The sequence below is a fragment of the Amblyomma mixtum genome, chromosome 2 (genome assembly GCF_055824585.1).
Source record: "Amblyomma mixtum isolate Tamu chromosome 2, ASM5582458v1, whole genome shotgun sequence".
In the NCBI taxonomy this organism is placed as follows: domain Eukaryota; kingdom Metazoa; phylum Arthropoda; class Arachnida; order Ixodida; family Ixodidae; genus Amblyomma; species Amblyomma mixtum.
Genome location: NC_143013.1, coordinates 143,933,333 through 143,953,032, shown reverse-complemented (window position 1 = coordinate 143,953,032; position 19,700 = coordinate 143,933,333). Strand labels below are relative to the sequence as shown.

Sequence of the window (19,700 nt, the reverse complement as noted above, 5' to 3'; positions counted from 1 at the left end):
ATGCAGACAACCAAAGTAATTTTCAAGTCTAGCAAGGGAACAGCAGTTCACACTTGGTAGCAAGGGGCTGGAAGTAGTAAGGGAATATGTCTACTTAGGGTAGGTAGTCACCACTGATCCGCATCATGAGAAGGAAATAGCTACAAGAATACGAATGGGGTGGAGCTTATATGGCAGGTTCTCTCAGATCATGAATGGCAGTTTACCGATATCCATCACGAAAAAAAGTATACAACAGCTGTATCTTACCGGCGCTGACCTATGGGGCAGAAACATGGAGGCTAACGAAGAGGGTTCAGCTTAAGGTAAGGACAGCGCAGCGAGCTATGGAAAGAATAACGATAGGTGTAACGTTACGAGATTGGATGCGGGCGGAGTGGGTGATGAAACGAACGCGGGTTAATGGCATCCTGGTTGAAATCAAGAAGAAGAAATGTGCTTGGGCAGGGCTGCACCGGCGTGTGGTGTGAATCAAGGGTGGAGGCTGCACGCAAGGCACACGCCCCCCCCCCCCCCTCTCCCACACGCACACAGTGAGTTATTTTTGCGAAACAACGCTATACTGCTGACGCAGTAGAAAGAACAACCAAAAGGGTATCCACACTCCGAGTTAGTTTCGTACCAGTGGCTGCGCAACAGAAAAGCTCCGTTTAGAGAGTGCCGTAGGCTATTCGGCCATCTCCGAGGCTTCTTGTTATCTTTGTTGGATGGAATATTAGGAACCGTTTTGACCCTTCTCATGCCTCGTTTGATCTCGTCGAATTCAGAGATCTTGGTACAAGTCCTGCGCCGCGCGCCATGACTCTCTTACTCCGCCCGCACATCTAAATTCCAGAACAAGCCAGGAATTTGAACTTGCAGAGCGTATTTCTCCTGCGGTAAAGATCACTGTTCTCTGAACACTGAACTCGTTGAACGCGGCAGTTTTGCGTGTTCATCCATCATGCGGGCTTTCCACACGCTAAGTTGTCCTATAAACACGAAGAGTTCGCATGGAATTCCGGAGTCTATCATCGCAGACAGATATGTTATAGTGAAGTGCTTGATCCCAATATCTTTTTTAATAGACTGCTTGAAGTATGTCCCCCTCCCCCCCCCCCCCCCCCAAGAAAATGAAACACAGCATCGCGACAAAAAAAAATAATTTTGTTGCTCACTATTCCTCGTTGCTCGCAACCCAATTCAATAAAGGTGGACAAATCTTCCCAGAATTCCATAGATCTCTAAGTAAAATACAGCAATCCAGTTGGCAGCAGCTTTACTTTCATTAATCCGTTCATTCGCTCCACGTGGTTCCAGTTCAGCCCCGTCTGTTCTGTCGGCAGGCACCAGAAGGCAGACGCACAACACATCTTATAACCATGTAATTAAGACAGGAAGTAGCAGAGTCTGCAGCTCTCTACCCAGGCCCCGCTGCTCAGCTTAGACCCGGAGTTTCAACCAACAGTCACGAAGCGGACCGAGGAGGTCGCCGATTACATTTTCGGTCGGCCACCTGGAGCCCGTTCTAGAAGAGGAGCCACCTTTGGGGGGGGGGGGGGGGGGGGGGGGTGACACCAGCCCAGCCCGCGCCCAATAACCTCTTCTTCAGTAAAGTTTACTCCCTAATCTTAAGTAAATATGGCACGTACCCATGTGGGTACTGGCCAAGGCTTGCTGGTGAATGCCAAGGAAAGGCATGAGGTGGAGAATAAGAATAAAGAAACGACTGAAACTGGGAATAAGGATAATTGCAGAAAAATTTTGCCAAATGAAATAATTTCGAAAGTACGAGGAATAAAAAGAAGGAATAGGAATCTCAATGCAGTTAATAAGGTAACATTCCACTTGCAATAAAATAGTCGTGAATGTATCTCCCAACTTAACGCGAATCCCTTCGCGTTAAGAGAAAGCGAGAAAACTGGGAGGGACGTAAAGAGGAACCTCCTTCTCTGTAATGCGAACCGCCGGCAAGAGAGAAGTAAACGCTATGTTGCTTCAACTTCCACACATGTATCACAAAGGTTTGTCACAGCGAACCCGCATCTGCATAAATGCAAATTTTGGTGGCGGATTCTGCATAATGGAAGCGTAATAGGCACCTCGCACAGCGTTCATTTACATTAGCAGACATCTTTAAGGTTCTTTAAGAGCTGAAGTTCGGCGGTGTTGAAAATTTTGTGCCAGGTAAAATGAAAGATATAGCGCTTGTATTTTTTTTTACCATTGAAAAAGGATTAAATCGGGCATCCACCTAGTAGATGTCGCTGATCTTCAGCGCTTAATTTTCTTTATCTTTGCCCGAAGCTCGCTTGACCTTGAAAATCGAACCTCGAACCGAAACCAAAGTGCCAAAAACTTAGCGCATCTTATTTGCAGTTGGCCTAACCATGCTAAATTGGACGCCATTGTTTTTTGTCTGTCTTCCTAGAAATTTTCTTCCGGTGAGTGGGCTGCATAAGCTGGAAAGCGCTCGTGAACTGTTGTATGTGTTTCTTTCTGTGTCCTGTCTAAGTTGTTGCGCAATTCACTTATATCCTATCATCCTGTTCTTTTTTACTTTAAATTGCTTGGATTGTGTGCTGTTGCATTGTAATTTAATAAATTTTATACCCTCCCTTCCCGGTCCATCGCTCCGACGAGTGACGGTGGGTCCGTAAAAATCAAAGTATCTAGAACTGCCCTTTTTTATTAAAATCAGCCCCTTTGTCATAACAGCGCAGTGATCAATCCTGATACAAGCCACCTTCGATTAGGCCGCAGTTTTCTTTTGAGATAATTTTTAACTCGCAAAGTTTGAATACTCTCGAAGATGTAATGAATATTTATCCTGACATAAGTGTCCATGGAATCTTGACAATCAAATCAGGCGGCTATAGCGAACGTTTTCGAGGATGACCAATCGCGTTATGACATCTCAATATAAAAAGCAGGAACTTTAGTTCCAAAAAAAATTCATAACATTTCTGTCTTTAGATATAGGTATCTCCTTTCTATGAAATTAAAGGCGGGAGCACACGCGGTAATATGTATGAACAGCGCTATTTTGACCACGTTTATTTTTACGACTGCTGCATTTGATTCCAATTAGCCGGGCCCTTTTGTCAAGCTGTTGCCAGAGCTTTCAATGCCGTCTCCTCGTTTGTGAGAGAGGAAATAGACCAACTTGAAGGTCGAGTAGAAGTTTGTTTATCAAATCGAAGGTTAGGTCTGAATTCTTCCCGTGAGAAGCAAGTTTAGTATATATATATATATATATATATATATATATATTAAGCAAACAAGGGAAGGGGAATGAGGGGCTCCCAAGGGGCTCCAAATAACACTCCCAAGGTTAGGTTATTTGTTAACATAAATACCCCCCAAAGCAGAAGATTTGACAGCCGTCGCCGTAGCTCAGCGGTAGAGCACCGGACGCGTAAATCGGAGGTCGTGGGTTAGGATCCCACCGGCGGCATGTGGTTGTTTTTTCTTCTGCTTTTCTAATCAATTAGCTTTAAGCGATAACATATTCAGTAATGTTATAAATTGATGAACACCACAAAAATAAATAAATAAAAAAAAATCCCCTATGCAGCTTGCTGTGGCTGTTGGCTTTTCTCATATATTGCTGGAGAGAAAGAATTTTCGATCGTACAGTTTATGTTTGTTTTTCAGCCCATGATAGGTGGGGTTTGGAACAAAGTACTAATGCTGGTTTACAGGACGGGCCTTTAGAGCCTAATGCATAACGTTGATCTAGCCGAGTATATCATAATCGAAATAACTAGCAAGCACATGTTATGAGGTGTTCATATCGAACAACTTTAATTTTGCCACGAAAGTTTGTACTGTTAGCTTCGCCAAACTTCTTAGTCAAAACGTCATGGGAAAGCAGCCTGACGACTCTCGATGCTACGAGCTTTTTTTCGCAAGATTATGACCACACACAGCAGTTTCTCCAATGTTCGAGATACATACATACATACATAGATACATACATACATACATACATACATACATACATACATACATGCATGCATGCATGCATGCATGCATGCATGCATACATACATACATACATACATACATACATACATACATACATACATACATACATACATACATACATACATACATACATACATACATACATACATACATACATACATACATACATACATACATACATACATACATGCATACATACATACATACATACATACATACATACATGCATGCATGCATGCATGCATGCATGCATGCATGCATGCATACATACATACATACATACATACAAGTTTTATTCTCCACAAAGAAGTGGAAGGAGGCGGAGGGAAAAGCCGTACATTTGCGGCTTGAAAAAATCCTCCGCCCCCTTACAGTGTATACAGCAGCAGAGTGGGGCAATAAACAGTCGCATTTTTGTTGCAAAGAGGAAAAAAAGCTTCAACACACAAAAAAAGCACTATATCGCATCACAAAATAAAATAAGCCTAAATAAGAGTTTCAATAAAGCACAGGTTTTGGACGCCTGGGAAAACATTTTTCCCCCTTTTTTTTAAACGTAAACAATGCAATGTAATTGAACATAAGGATAGACCTGTGCGTTCATTCACAAAAAAAAAGTATGAGTAGCAAAATATTTGTACATATTGGGAAGAGACATATTGGATACATCAGCGGCTTCTTTTTCTGCAGCATTCAATAACCGCGGAAGATTATACCGCAGTGCTTGTTGTCCATAGGCAGTGCGACATTTTGGAATTTTCCATCGTTCTGGAGTTCTGGTGCTGTAGGTGGGATAATTGGGTCTTAATTCTGCCATTTCAGTAAAAACTGTACTCTTTCGTTGGACGCTTAAACGGTACTGCCTGCATAATTTGTATTCGTATATATTTCTTACTTTTAATAAATTAAGCGAAGCAAAGATATGCGAAGAAGGTGCTGTGTATTCAACGTTTTCAATTATTCGTACTATTTTTTTCTGTAGCCTTTCAAGCTTCAACAGATTAGTTTTTGTTGTTGTTCACCAGACTAAATGAGAGTAGTTTAGGTGGAAGACAGAGAGCGTTAAAGACCATTAGTTTAACTTTTTTTGGAAGAGTATAGCGGTTGCGATTTAAAATTCCAGTTATGCAGCTCAGTTTGCTGATTATACTATTTACATGATCATTCCATTGTAAAGTTGAATTAAAATATACCCCTAACACCTTGACAGTATCTACCACATCAATGGCTGCGGATCTAAACATTACGGTTCCTTGTGACGAAATTTGTTTACTTTTTGGTCGAAAAATTACCACCTTGGTTTTCTCTCATCATAATCTCAACGTTTCAGACGCCTTGTGCGGAATGTTTTTGTTGCCTTTAATAACCGCCCCTCGGAAAGGGAGCAATCCTAATCGACGGCCGCCGCGAGCATTTGCTGCTATCGTTGCCGCCGGTTTGTTTACTGGTTGTGGGCAGATGTGTGGCTAGCAATCGTATGAGTTTGTTGCAAGCTTGATTGTATGTCGTCTAGAACCATGGCTGACGTCACATCAAAGTGACAATATGTATCCGCCCTTGTATGTTATTTATTCAAGTATGAGTGCAGAAGAAGCTTTCTTCATGGAGTACATGTACAAGTTCGCATGCAGCAGCATAACAATCCTGTGACGTCGCACGGTTGTTCGACAACTTTTTTGCTCACTCGTGAATGCTTGACGACTTAAAGCGACCCTAAAGACAACTCTGCCCGGTTTTTGTTCCTACTGAAAACATATTCCATACCTTCTTTATAGGACGTTGTTGCTTGTATGCCGGTAAAAGACGCCGTAATGGGTGATAGATAGATGGACGAATGGAATCGCTTTAACGTCCAAGAGACACAGGGAGGGCTTTAGCCCTCCCGTCTAAACGACGGCTAGGAGTCCTTGGATCCCAGCGGCGCGTTCGGTTAGTAAGATGATGCGTAGTTGAGTCTCTGGGTCAGAGCGGAGTTGTAGGGTATCTCATCATTCTAGCGTTCTAATATTTTGACCTTCAGATGGCGTCTGTGGGCATCCCAAATCATGATAGAGATAAGCCCTATCGATAAGCCCTGCCACAGCTATAAGTAACCATGTTAGGATGAGAAAACAAGGGAAGGGGAATGAGGGGCTCGTTATAAATATGAAAGAAGCCAACAGCCACAGAAACCAATAGGCACAGGGGATTTTTAATTTATTTATTTATTTTGTGGTGTTGATCAATTTAGAATATTACTGAACTTGTTATCGCTTAAAGCTAATTGATTAGAAAAGCAGAAGAAAAACAACCACTGCCGCCGGTGGGATCCGAACCCACGACCTCCGAACCCACGACCTCCGGAGGTCGTGGATTCGGATCCCACCGGCGGCAGTGGTTTTTTTTTCTTCTGCTTTTCTAATCAATTAGCTTTAAGCGATAACAAGTTCAGTAATATTCTAAATTGATCAACACCACAAAATAAATAAATAAATTAAAAATCCCCTGTGCCTATTGGTTTCTGTGGCTGTTGGCTTCTTTCATGTTAGGATGAGAGTTTGTTTGCAGGCAACGTCATGTTGCTGCCTAACTGTTGTATCTCAAGGGCTCTGCAGGTTTGCATATGGCTTGTGCAATTCTGCAGTATTCGGTGATCTCTCTGTAGCTGCCTAAGCGGTCGCGTCCCGTGAGCTGAGGATATTGTATCTGAAAATGTAACACATTTTCCCCGTCACTTTACTGAAACCCGTGGCGTCAGGACGGTAAAGGACTCCACTTCCACCGTTAAAAAAGCGGTTGGCAGTGCAGCTTAGCCTCAAGGATCCGCGCCTGAATAACTGCATTGGGTTCCTCACAATGTGGAGGTTAAGATATGCAGTGGGGATTAGTAACTGCATTGTATTTTTCCCTCCTTTTTGACGTGCAAGAAGTCTGGTTTATATGAAAGTAGCCGCTTTGCTATTTTAACACGGTAATCTATCGACTCATGCACATTTAATGTCTCTCTGTGTCCCCTAATTTTTCGAGATACGAGCGGCAACTAACAAGGCGATTCTCCAAAAGTATAAAATCGAGTCCGTTCGATTCCTTCATGAACAATTTTGCGTACACGAATTCCCAAAAGGAACGCATCGGTCTTAGTCACCAAACCATGTCATTCATAACAGCAACTGTTAATAGCTGTAGTGAGGCCTTACAGCAACAAGATTTACGCAACAAAACAAATCTGACCATACCGAACTAAGAAATAACGTTCAAGACGACCTGTTGGCCGCGGTTTATTTCACCCAACAAAATCAATACAATTAATTTTCTCTGAAATTTCTCGCCGCCAGGGTGATCTGGTGACCACAGAGGTAGGTGAGTGTCCACCTTGCAACCGTTGTCCGATAAAAAAGCAGGACGGCACCAGCTTCCCTGAACGCGGGTAGATCCACTGCAATGAACTGGTTGATAAAAATAATAACTTAATAGGCGGTGCCCAGCGACAGTCCCCCAGCAAGACCATGGAGTTCCGAGGTCGCCGAACAGAGTGTTAAACAATGGTACGTTCCATTTCTCGTTAGAAGCGCGAAAATGCAATTTTTTCAGACTTCTTATGGAATTCAGCCTCCGCTCCGTCCTGGAAGGTATGCTGGTCCTCCTGTTTGTGCTCACTTCCGCTGCGCTGGAGCCTTCCAAAGGCCAGCTTGTCGAGCGCACCGGTCGGTCCCTCGCAAGCCACGTATGAAAAGTATGAAAGCAGTGAGCTCCAAACGAACACCGAGAAAAACAGGGAAATCTGAAAAGCAATGCAGAGAGCGGGCGACAAATAAGATGGCAGAATGACTGTTATCTACAGTTCATCGGACTGCACATGCAAAACAAGAGTGAGATTTTATGTCTGGAAGGGCCCATAGAAACGGGCTACTGTTCGGCTGTTCTCCTTGGTGCACACTAACCCCTCCCCAATTCATTAACGCGTAGGGTGCTCTGTTTCCAGTGTGTTTCTGGCTCTAGCTGCCAGCATACGTGCGTCGTTCAGCGCCACCTCGCCTGTGTTCGCGCGCACTCTGCCGAGAGCGCTTGTTTTTACGTTGTTAAAGTGCCGGCACTGAAGCTCCTCCAGACTTGGTTTTAAAGCATGAGCTGCTTACAACATTCCTGGCCGCAATCACGCATAGCTCTCCCGAAGGACGCGGAACTCGATGCCATGATCAGGTGAATGGTACGGCAAAATGGTACGGGTGACCACGCCGTCCGCGCAATTCACGCCTCGCTCTTGTTGCCAGCTTCATTGCCATGGGCTAGGCTGTATACGGGTTATAGTTGTTAAGAGAAAAGTCGCGGAAGCAGTGTTAACGTGGGTGAACACCTGCATCGTATACCATACATGAAGCAATCAAGAAAGGTTTAAGTGAGTTTATCGTCCCAAAGCGACCCAGGCTATGAGGGAGGCCGTAGTGCAGGGCTCCATAATTTTCGACCAGCTGGGGTTTAACGTGCACTAACATCGCATAGCACACGAGCTTCCAAAGTTTCGCGTCCATTGAATTTCTGCCGCCGCGGCCGGGATGCAACCCGCTTCCTTTGGGTCAGCAGCCGAGCGCCATAAGCACTGAGCCACCGCGGTGGCGGAATCAAGGATGGGCAAAGGGAAAGGGGGGGGGGTAAAAAAAACAAAGCGTTTAAGCGTGCTTTCGCTGCGTGCCTCTAGTTGCACAGCATAGTGCTTGCACAGTGCATTGTTAACTTTTAAAATTTAAGCGAGTTAACGGCGCTCAGTGACCCATGCCGTAGTAAAGGACTGCTGAATAATTTGGACCACCTGTAGTTCCTTGGGCACAGTGACATGGCACAAAAGATGTGCCCCAGCATAGTGATTTCATTACTTTTGTTTTGTAATAACCGGATATGTTTCCTTGGATTGCGTTCGCTATTTATCGCAACTGCATGTCTTTTCTTCCTTTCAGGGCAAGAATTCGCACTTCATCGCGCTGCCGGGTGAAAAAAAGGGGGCGTAATAGCTCGGCGTTCCTCTACGTGGTGCCGATGAGTGGAAGGATTTTCGCACAAACCGTAACAGCCTAGCAGATCACGCTTGCCCCTCTACCGCTCTAATCGGCGCACGCCATAACCCTTTGCCTCTTTGCAGTCTGGTTCGCCTCGACGCCTCTGAGCCGGGATATTATTAAATAGCAGGTGGGCTCTAGATGGAACAGTGACTGGGGGTGCGCTCGTCCCTTCCAAGGCTGTCCTAGGTAGTATCCCCTTATAAATGGGAGTTATTCCTGCGTGGTAGACCACCTGCTGCCTGAGAATCCTTCTCCTGCTGTGCATGTTGTCCGATGTGCAAAATCTGCAGGCCCAAAATTGTAATATGACTATGGTGCCGGGTCAGGGACAGTTGCAGCCGGCAACTGCACGTTTCAAGAGCAGAGCATTGCACCATCGTTTAACAGGTTATCGCCCTTTCTTGAGCACAATCGAAACCTGCAGAATATACCTGGTTGAAGTAGGAACAGAATACGCGCTCTCTGGATGCAGACATCATGAGCTCGATGAATGGCAGGTGGATGATGTATAGGCCAAACGTCAGCTTGCTAAACGGCACGAAAACGCCGCAGGAGAGGAGCCTGCCGAAAGCGCCTGCAAAAAAGAATCAGAGGCAGGATTTGATTGAAAAGGGTGAAAAAGACGGTAGTAAAAGCAAACGAATAACTGGAATCTGGAGGCCTGATCACATTCTCAACCTTTCGTAAACATTAAGATTTGCAGGCTTTTACCGCCCAATTTTGAATGCGCCGAGAATCGAGCAGCCTCACCTCCCCGTCCAGTGGAACAGGCCAACGTGACCCAGGCAAGGCAGGCCGTCCAAAGAAAGCTGTTGATAAAGGCTGCCAGGGGTTTTCCGGCCTCCGATGTTGGGTTAGGATTTGTGTACCAGGCGAACCTCATGAAAATGGCGCAGAATAATCCACTTGTAGCCGTGCTCCAGCACACTATCTGTACAACCTGGCGAAAAAAAAAACAGTGGAAATGTCGAATAATAACAGGCACAGGTGAAAGTCACGCAGCAACCTCGCAATTTTCAACCAGTCCTAATATTCACTGCAGAACTCTAGAGCGCTTAATTGGCTTGCGTTCATCGCAGGGTTGAGCGTGTCCACTTGCAGAAGCCTTCATCTAATTAACACAGAACATTACGATTGCAACGGAACATACCAAAACTGCGCAAATAAGACTCAAAGGCCCCCAGTGCGTTCAACGCCGGAAATGGTGTAATCTGTGCTTCATCAAGAACAAGTCGCTATAGCGTGCTCAGCTGTGTTTGTTTCCTACAAACATTTATTTTTGAGCAAACACACTTTTATTAATGCGCGTCCCTGTCACCGCCGGCGCAGACGGCGGGTAAGGACCAGTAAGTATGCCGTAAGTAAGTAAGGACCAGTAAGTAAGGACCAGTAAGTATGCCTGTCATGAGGACGGAGAAAGAATGAGCATTAAACGACAGGTTAAAAACGCTGAAGTTAAAAATTGGATGAATTCAATGGAAAAGAAACATAGTGTAGAATTATATCGATTCTGGAAAAGGCAGATCAGGAAAGAATTTTTCTATGATAACTCAAGAGGCAGTGCACTACTTTTTGAAGCTAGATCAGGGTGTCTTAGAACGCGCAGCTACAAAAAGAAATTTAACGAAGAAGATGACACATGTGCAGTGTGTGGTAGATCTGTGGAAACAATTGAACACCTCATAATCAAATGTGATGGTATCCATCCGGATGTCGATGCAGGCACAGTCACTCTTTCTGAGGCCCTAGGGTTTAAATATAACAATGGTCATGTAAATAAATCTGCAGTGGAAGTCAGCAAACAGCGATTGGAGGATTGGTGGCTGAAAAGCAGAGATGTGGCATAAGGTTAGAATTGTAGGAAACCGTAGGCAAAGGTGATAGAGAATCTTAATGAGAATTGCCAACACAGTAAACAAAAAAAAAATAATAAATAAAGAAAAGCTGAGCATGGTGGCAATTGCCACCACCCCGTTTCAAAGGGGGCGCTCCTATCCATCCATCCATCCATCGACATGTGATAGCTGCAGTAGGAGAAATAATTTATGCGCGCCACAATTATGCGTGCTGGCATAGCGACGCGTATTTTTTTCATGTCCCGTCATCGCTGCCGACATCAGATGATAGCGACCGCAGCGCCTAGGTTCCGGCACTCGCTGCGATGATGCGCTGACATCCCAGAATACCTGTTCAATACGTTCCGCTTAGTTGTGTGTGAAAATACCAGCTTTTCTGGTATTTGTATGCTGTACCGTGGTTGAAAGCACAGCTTACGGCAGCTGCGTAAGAATTACACGAAGACAATTCAAGTAAATGTAAATAAACGCGTTTCAGCGCTAAGCTGTCCTGAAAAAATGTAAAATGGTGGAACCTCTATATTAGGATGGAACTTAAGAAAACACCAGTTTGTAAAAATGGCTCACGGTCCGCATCACCCTGTATCTCGCCAATTACAGACAGGAATAAACAAATTCAGCGTTCTATTGTTAGACTAGATCAACCAAGTCAGATGCATCTAAAGTGTTATCCTTTATTTACGTCTTGCGGTTAACATTTTTTTTTATGTAGCAGGAAAAGCTTTAACAACAAATTGAATGTTTTTATCAAGGATGAACACGTGTGATGGTAGCAGTACGTAGAACCCCACAACGCAAGACACAGGCCGCCGCGATGGATTCGGCCAGCGAGCAGGCGCCATACGTCCACAACTTCGTCCACGTCATTGCCGTTCGATGGGCTCGTATCACGCCCTCCGGGTGCAGAAGCACTGTCGCAGTGCTTAGACAGTCAGGGCAGAGCAGGTGATATGGCTTGGGGCGCGAGACGTGGACGAAAAATTCCAGGGATGCACTTAAGTGTCCTTAGCTGCAGTAAAGCTAAACGACTTATTTTCCTGCAGCCTCCATCATCACGCCTACGCGTGCGCCATCTGCTGGACCAGCGCCGTACATTGCGAAAAGAGGGTTTCAGTGGGCGCCACATGATAGCGCCACTCATGGAGGAAGAAAAAAGAGAGGAGAGGCCGTCACGTGACATTTTGTGAAGCCGGAAACCAGCTCGGCGCCATCTTGTCCGGGCTGACGTCATCGCATAAGTCCCGCCCTCGACTACTGCGCGCGCGTTTCAAAGCCAACGAAGGAGCGTGCTACCGCAGGGGCACAGATCCCCGCGCTGGTGGCGCTTGGCTGCTTACCGGCCGGTTTAGGGCGCCCTATGCCGGTGTTCGTCAGCGGAAAAGTTAATAAAGCGGAAATACCCGTGTGAGACAGGCGGCTACTTTCAGTTACTGCTTCGTACTGCGTCGTCTCCGCGCCGTCTCCAACTGCTCGGCCCTGGTCACAATTAGTAGCAGCCGAGAAAAATACTTATCTCAGCTCTTGCAAGCGCGGGAAGTGACCTTCGCTTTCAATTACTGCGGTGGCCCATCTTGCGGTGGCCCCCCTTTGGCAACGCCCATCCCTGGGACTCTGAAGTTGAAGGCTGCATTCGATGAAACTAGTATACTTGCTTGTTTAGCTCAGCGCTCGAAAGTAGCCTTCACCGGGTGAGGTGAAGGACACGCGAGAAACGTGGGCCCCTCGTCGCGCGAAACCACACGACGGCCACCGATGCCCGGGAAGGGCATTCGTGCGGTATCGAAAATCTCCTCCCTGTTCCTCAACTCTTGTAAGCACGGGAAGTGACCGTCGCTTTCAATTACTGCGGTGGGCGAAGGACAACTAAGCACACGCGAGAAACGCGGGCCCCTAGCCGCGCGAATTCCACACGAGCAGTGGTGTAGCCAGAAATTTTGTTCGAGGGGGGCACATGTTTTATTTATTTATTGGAAACGAAAATAAATGTGGAAACGAAATGTGGAAACGAAAATAAGAGTGCCCATTTATTCTTCACCGTCGCACGGCGTATGGCACTCCTTTTAATTCTAGGCACAGTTCACCCCATTATTAACAGACCTGTTTACGTCACTTTACTTTTTAATCCTTTGCATTCTCCTCAAATGAAGGTATCGCGAAAATAAAAAGTGCTTTTTTTTTAAAGGATCTGCAGCCGAGCGCAGGTTTGCGTATGGGGTTGAAGTTTTGACAAATGTCATTTGTTTGCAGTTGATGACTTTGTTATAGAGCAGAAGCTTTTATGTTGTTGTATATGATGTGAAGATATTGTAAATAGCCACGTTTTTTCGTGCGAGTTGTTTTTTGTGAGAAAATAAATGTTTTTTACAAATGAAGTTCTCGGCATCCTGTGTGCATTCGTATCTTTATGTAGATATTGCAGTGAACAAAACTAACCCTTCGCCTTTATTAAAGAAAAAAAATCTCTAAGGTATTGTTTAAGCGCAGGGTCTCTTTCTTTTCATTTTTACCGGCGGCGTATAACAGGGGCGTGCAAGCATGCAAAGCGAGCGCAGCGGCTTCCTTTAAAATATCGCCCTCCACCGATGTCATGGCCCCCGCTGCTCACACAAGCGCAATCGCGAAAAACGAAAATAGTTACACTAACACCAGTAACGGTCACTAGAGCGTTGCAAGAGCACGCCTAATAGCAACGAGGTTTCACTGCCGATGGAAACGGGAGCGCGAATGGCACACGCACACTGCACGCACAGGACGCGAAACGTCCGCGCAATACGCCGACGACCTCTCTAGCGCCCGGCGTATTGAATCACTGGTAAACGAACAGCGCGAGTGCTCCTCAGTAAGCAGCGGCGGTCTCCCGACGGCTCCGAGCAGTGACGCAGTTGACGAAATGCCCGTGCGATCGTGGTCGAGCACGCTGAAATGAATGCACGCAACAACGAGAGCTTTGCAGCGAATTCCGCCTGAGATATGAGTGAACGGCGCCAACGCAAGCTTGCGAGCCCGATCAAAAACAAACTCGAGCAGTTGAGAAAAGTACGCCGCACCGCAACTGCTACGCCGCGGTCGTCTGCTACCGCCCGGCTTGCAAGCAGCAACTACGACGCCGTTGCTAAGCTGCCCGGACAAGATGGCCTCCCGATCGCGAAAAAAACCACGTGATTTCCTCCACATTTTTCTCCCATGGTGTTGTGTGGAAAGGGCCTCTCCTCTCTTTTTCCTTCCTCCATGGCGCCACTACTGCACTCCAAGAACAGAAGAAATTTATAAGAATCGTACATCTGTAATTTGGCAGCTCATAATTACTCATGTGCGCCTAAATCCATATCTCGAAGATAGGTTTCCGGGACATATGTGCGTTCACGAGTCTTACCTTTATTCAACTTTTACTGCAAACGTTGAACGGTCGTGGCGGAGTGGAAGCGTTCCCATCACGCACGCCGGAGGTACGGATTCAATTCACAACTACACCACCGTTTTCATCACTTTTGTACAGTTTGTGTGGGCACGCTCTGTCCACAGCGTCTGTTTACAACTTCCGTCCACAGCTTCCAGTGACGCCACTCATCAGGCATGAAATGTTTCCGAAAATTAAAAATTGAGGGGGGCACTTGTTGACGTAAAGTGCGGTGAGGCGAAAGCCTTTAGCGCGGTGTTGCTGCTTGTGTCACTGATGTGTGGTTAAGATGTTAATTATGTACCCAATTCTCTATGAATCTAAAATGCTGGGGAAATTGGAGGGCGTTTGGCAGGCATCCGTCTGATTCGACGCCTTTCTGCAAACACTCTCCAGCCTCCTAGACAAGAAGAAATACATATGCGTTGGCAGGAAGTAGCATAGCCATCAGCACGCTCGGCTGCGGAACGGAAGGAAGATGGTTCCAATTCCATCATGCACAAAGATTTTCTTTCGGGTATGACTAGAAAAAGCGTGACACTTCTGCTGACAAGCTTCTGTCGACAACCATGAGGCATTAAAGGCTTTCGCCTTAATATCGGGCAGGGAGGGACGGGAAGTGCTGTTGAGGAACGCAGGAGCGATTTCATAGGCGACGGCCGTGTCTTGGCGCAGCGCACGATAAGGGCCGAAGTAGCGGGATAGAATATTTTCTTACAGCGCAACGCTGCGAAAAAGGCGCCCAGGTAAGAAGTAAGAAGTGCTAAGAAATTCCAGCTTATCTCTATATCTACCTTAAAGTCCCCTCCCGCCCCGCCACCCTGGCAGGTGGCACCATTTCTGGCACAACGTTGTCAATGCCAAAGCATGCAGCGCGCATTTGTCACTATGGCCACGTAGCTTTAAGCACGATTGACGGGTCCACTGTTCCAAGAGGGCAGTTGTGCGCGTACCTCTGGCTCAGGTGTCCACCGAGATGTGTGAGAAGGATACTGCGAATTTCGTTTCCTCAAAAACCTATTTACAAATTTTACCCTCCGCTTTTCAAGCCCCCGCTCTATTGGTTTTTCAGCTGTAGGAGACACATACTGCGCATTTCCTTTACTCAAAAAAATACCGAAGACACTTTGGAAATTCTAAAGTGTGCTTGGCGAAACCCTTGTGGTCAACCCACTGCCGCTTCCCCGAACCGCTTGGCGCGGAATCACGGGGCCCCTTCGGAGGCATGCGTCTCACTCACTCGACTGCAACGAGACGCCTGGCGAAGTAGCGGCGGTGTAGCTGCCACCGCCGACGCGCGCACGCTCGTTCTGCCGCTACTGTGTGACGTCATGGTTGCTATGCACAGCTGCGCTGGTTGCTAAGGAGGGGAGGAGATTGCGTTTTTACTTTCTCCTTTCCAGGCTCCAGCTCCATTGCTTTCGCAGCTTAAATGGTGTCCACTGCTGGTTACAATGGACAACGGACAACGGCGATGCCGCGAAACGCAGTAACGGGCGCATAAGAGCTGCGCTCCAAAATGTTCTAGCTTTTTCAGGTTCTCATTAAGAGGGCGGGTTAACAGGAAGAAGAGGCCATCTAAAAATTCATAACAATTTAAAAATGCTAGTTTCACTGGCAAGAACGAATGAGACACATCACTAAATCAAGAACCGCCCCATCTGGTTACTGTTTGTGCCTCAGTGTAGTCGCTTACCGCGTGCATAAAGTACTAAAGCTCGGCCTCTTTGCGGAATGGAAGCCCACCTTGGTCAACTTGATCTTCCTGAAGTTGTCCGTGAGGAGGCACGTGATGCATCCGCCGAAGTAGCTCATGCCATGAATGAAGGGCCGCTGGTAGTACTCATTAAAAGTCTTTATCATTCGCCTGCAAAAAAAAAGCAAAGCCACAGGCCAATATATATATGTGAAACCAAAATCATACTCAACGACAGCTTTTCTTGGCAGTAGAGGGAAGGATAAAGGGACGGAGCATAGGTGTCACTGCGCCAAATTATTCGGGCGGTGCGCTTGGCACCCTCGCATGTTGCTCAACAAGCAGCGACTTCATTCCGTTGCAGCAGCAGCTGGCGCCACCTATCGAAGCGTCTTGTAACTGGACCTGTCTAGCATAATCATCGTCATCATCCTGACTGCGCCCACTGCAGGGCAAAGGATTCTCCTATGTCTCTCTAATTAACCCAGTCCTGCACTGGCTGCAGCCATCATATCACCGTAAACTTCTTAATCTTAACCGCCCACCTCACTTACTGTCGCCCACTGCTACGGTTGCCTTCGCTTAGAATCCACTGCGTTACCTTTAAGGACCAGCGGCTATCTTGCCTTTGCATAATATGCCCTGCCCAAGCCCGTTTCTTCCTCTTCATTTCTATTAGGATGTCATTAACCCGCGTTTGTTCCCTCACCCATTCTACCCGCTTGCTGTCTCTTAACGCTACACCTGTCATTTCTATTTCCATAGCTCGCTGCATTGTTCGTAACTTAAGCTTAATCCTTGTCTTTAGCCTCCACGTTTCTGCCCTGTAGGTGAGTGCCAGTAAGAAACAGCTTTTACATACTTTTCTTCTCAGGGTTTTTGTAAACTACCAATCATGATTTGAGAGAGCCTGCCATATCCCCCCCCCCTCCTTCTTATTCTTCGTGGGTATGCAGGCATTGTGGAATAAGAGTGCAGAAGAGCCTTATGTGAAAATACTGGGATATATCTATAACGACTGCACGCCTGCCATAGTACTTCTAAATTCAGCAACAAAATTTCAATAACGAAATCCAACAGGCAGGATGACATGATCTCTCCAATGCTCTTCACCGCCTGCTTAGAGGAGGCGTTCTCAGGACTGGATTGGGAACAGTTGGCGATAAGAGTTAAGGTAGAATACCTAAGTAATTTGCGATTCGCTGATCACATTGCCTCGCTAAATCACTCACGAGATTAGCTGCAAAGCATGATCGATGATCTAGGCAGGCTGAGCAGAATGGTAGGTCCTGACTAGCAAATTTGTTCTAATAAAGAAAGCTGTTTTCCATCGAGTTTTAACGTTGAAGGCTGGGAGATATGTTGGAGATATTCGTCCAATAACAAATTTTGACTATATGAAATAATTTAATTGAAAAGTATTAAGTGCAAGTGGGGACTATATTTCGGTGAGTAGAAAGAGGGTGCGCCTTTCGGCTGTGTAGGTTCCGCGCCTTCGCGATGAAGTTGTTGCTGAGTTTAGTAGTTTCATTCTGGCTTCGGAGAGTTTCTGTGGTGTTTCGTAATACAGCTCTGTCACCTCAGGCATGGTGAGCTTTTCTTTTGCAGTACAGCGGCCAGGATTACGCAGCTTCTCTTACGTGAGAGCGCTAATTGACTCACCCAAGCTCAGATGCGAGTGAGGAATCGTTAATATTTAACACGCCAGTAGCCCAATCATAATATGCAAAGGGCAAGTCACTATACAGTCATTAAAGAGGTGTGTCATCAAAGCTTCGATCGAGAAGTAAAAAGTCTATCATTTGGTCTTTGAGCCGAAGTTGGGCTATGTTGTGCAACAAATATTTATCCTGCGCATTTTTCTCCATTACTCATCGCAGACAACGACAATGACTTCAATCAAATCAATCAATCAATCAATCAATCAAATCTTTATTTCAGTTTGTACACGCAAACTGGGGATGGTGAGAAAAAAGCAGTGAATGATACACCGCTTGACGGGCCTCACCATCCTTACAAGTCAGCAGTTGGCACGAGGCAAAAAGAGAAAAAAAAACACGGTTGAAAAGTGGATACAAGTGCGCTTATGAAGAACAATGTATTGTACGAAAAAGATATCTAGCAATTGGCAGTAATAATTATAATAAAAGACAGTGAGGTTATTACACAGAGTGGCATAGTACACCCAGACGCTTCGCATCACTGTAGCACAGATTGCTGAATAAAGCTTTTCCGGATGGCAGACAAAGACAAAATATTCACTTGGTCACTGAATGAGGTATTCAGGAACTTTGGCACAATATACCTTAACATACAGAATCCATTGTTAGTTCTGCATTTTGGTAGTACAAACTTACATAGCAATCGGATGTCGTACGATGATTGGCGATATGTCATTGGCACAATCTGAGAAATAAATGAATTACCCTTTTTTACCACTGTTTTGTAAAAACATGCAAATCTGTAGTCAAATAGTTTGTTGACAGGTATAATATTATAATGTATAATGTAATGTAACTTCAGCTCTATCAGCTGGCTACCTGCGCAATTCGCTGACTTTCTCGCGAAAGCTCTAGCTGACTAGTGGGGAAAGGGCAAAAGAAGCAGTTGGTGAACGAAAAGATGAAGAATCAGGACCTGGCATGCCTGAAGGGAAAGATGATACGAATGTTGCATGTGGAACCAGCTTGGTGGACTGCTATCGGTTAGAAGATCTCAAGCTGTGTTCTTTTTGATCCGCCCTTTCTTCTTGCATCGGGTGCCGGCACATTGTAATATTACTGTGTCGACAAAAATGCCGAACAACGTTCCAGGAAGCTTGGACGGTACTTTTCTGGTTCACGTTATAAGAGGCAGCGCCACTGCTAGATAGAACATGTGGACCCCTGCGACCATTATATTTGCATGCAACCAGGTTGGTCCAGGCAGGCCCAAGTAGACCGGCAAAGGCAGGCAAATGTATACAAAAGCAGAGCAAAGGCTGGCAGGCAGGCAGGCAGGTAGGGACAGGTAGGCAGACACTCACTCTGGTGTGGTCGCAGGAATGATGAGGAATGGTTGAATGTCAGCATTCCTGGTTAGTGTCTCCGCAGCGACGGCGTAGCTCAGCAGAGCCAGCAGGAGGAATACTCCCAAGGCCATGGCTTTCCGGCTGAGCAGTAGTAATGCGTGTTTTCTTAATGTGCGTGAAAGATCCGGAAGTCTCTTTGCGGCATCAGCGAAAAGGAAATCACAGTAACGCGCTCATTTCATTTGCGTTTCAAGAGCACCTTCACTCTTGTTACTACTAATTAATAACGTGTGCTTTTCTATCACATGCTGCCTTTCGGCCATAATAGGGCTATTGATAGGCGACGCAACCCTGCCAAATGCTGCTATGTTTCCGACTGACTCAACTCCTTCAAAGAGGAAGTAGTGATACTAACCGACCATACATTCTTTGTTGGAAACCACACTGCCCAGTTATATTTATACCCGACTGTCAGGCTGAGAAACCACCGCCAGGAATTTAAAATGAAATTTTTCGTCATGTTAATATCGCGTTCTCGTGGCATTCGGCGCCTTCAAACCTGCAAATGCAGAGCGACAATGACGCCCCGTCACGCTTTCCTTAATGAGCTTGAAATAAACTGAAATGCAGGACAGTTTTAAAAATAAAGCTTAATGCTCTAAGGTGCCTGTAAAAATCTCTGTGGATAAAAGATTTATTCGCGATGTTTACCAGAGATATAAACAGCAGCTTCTTGCTGG

At 45.9% G+C, this 19,700-nt stretch overlaps 1 protein-coding gene across 1 annotated transcript in view; it reads right to left on the bottom strand.

The window, feature by feature from the left end:
• Positions 1-7,419: 7,419 nt before the first annotated feature.
• Positions 7,420-19,700, bottom strand: part of LOC149361130 (nose resistant to fluoxetine protein 6-like) — a 66,819-nt gene continuing 54,538 nt past the window's right edge. The window contains exons 11-15 of the mRNA XM_089572590.1: positions 18,976-19,101; positions 16,001-16,121; positions 9,752-9,941; positions 9,433-9,575; positions 7,420-7,728 (exon numbers count right to left, since the gene is read on the bottom strand). Coding sequence (XP_089428716.1) covers positions 7,510-7,728; positions 9,433-9,575; positions 9,752-9,941; positions 16,001-16,121; positions 18,976-19,101 — 799 coding nt within the window. The 3' untranslated portion in view covers positions 7,420-7,509. The remainder of the gene's footprint in view (positions 7,729-9,432; positions 9,576-9,751; positions 9,942-16,000; positions 16,122-18,975; positions 19,102-19,700) is intronic.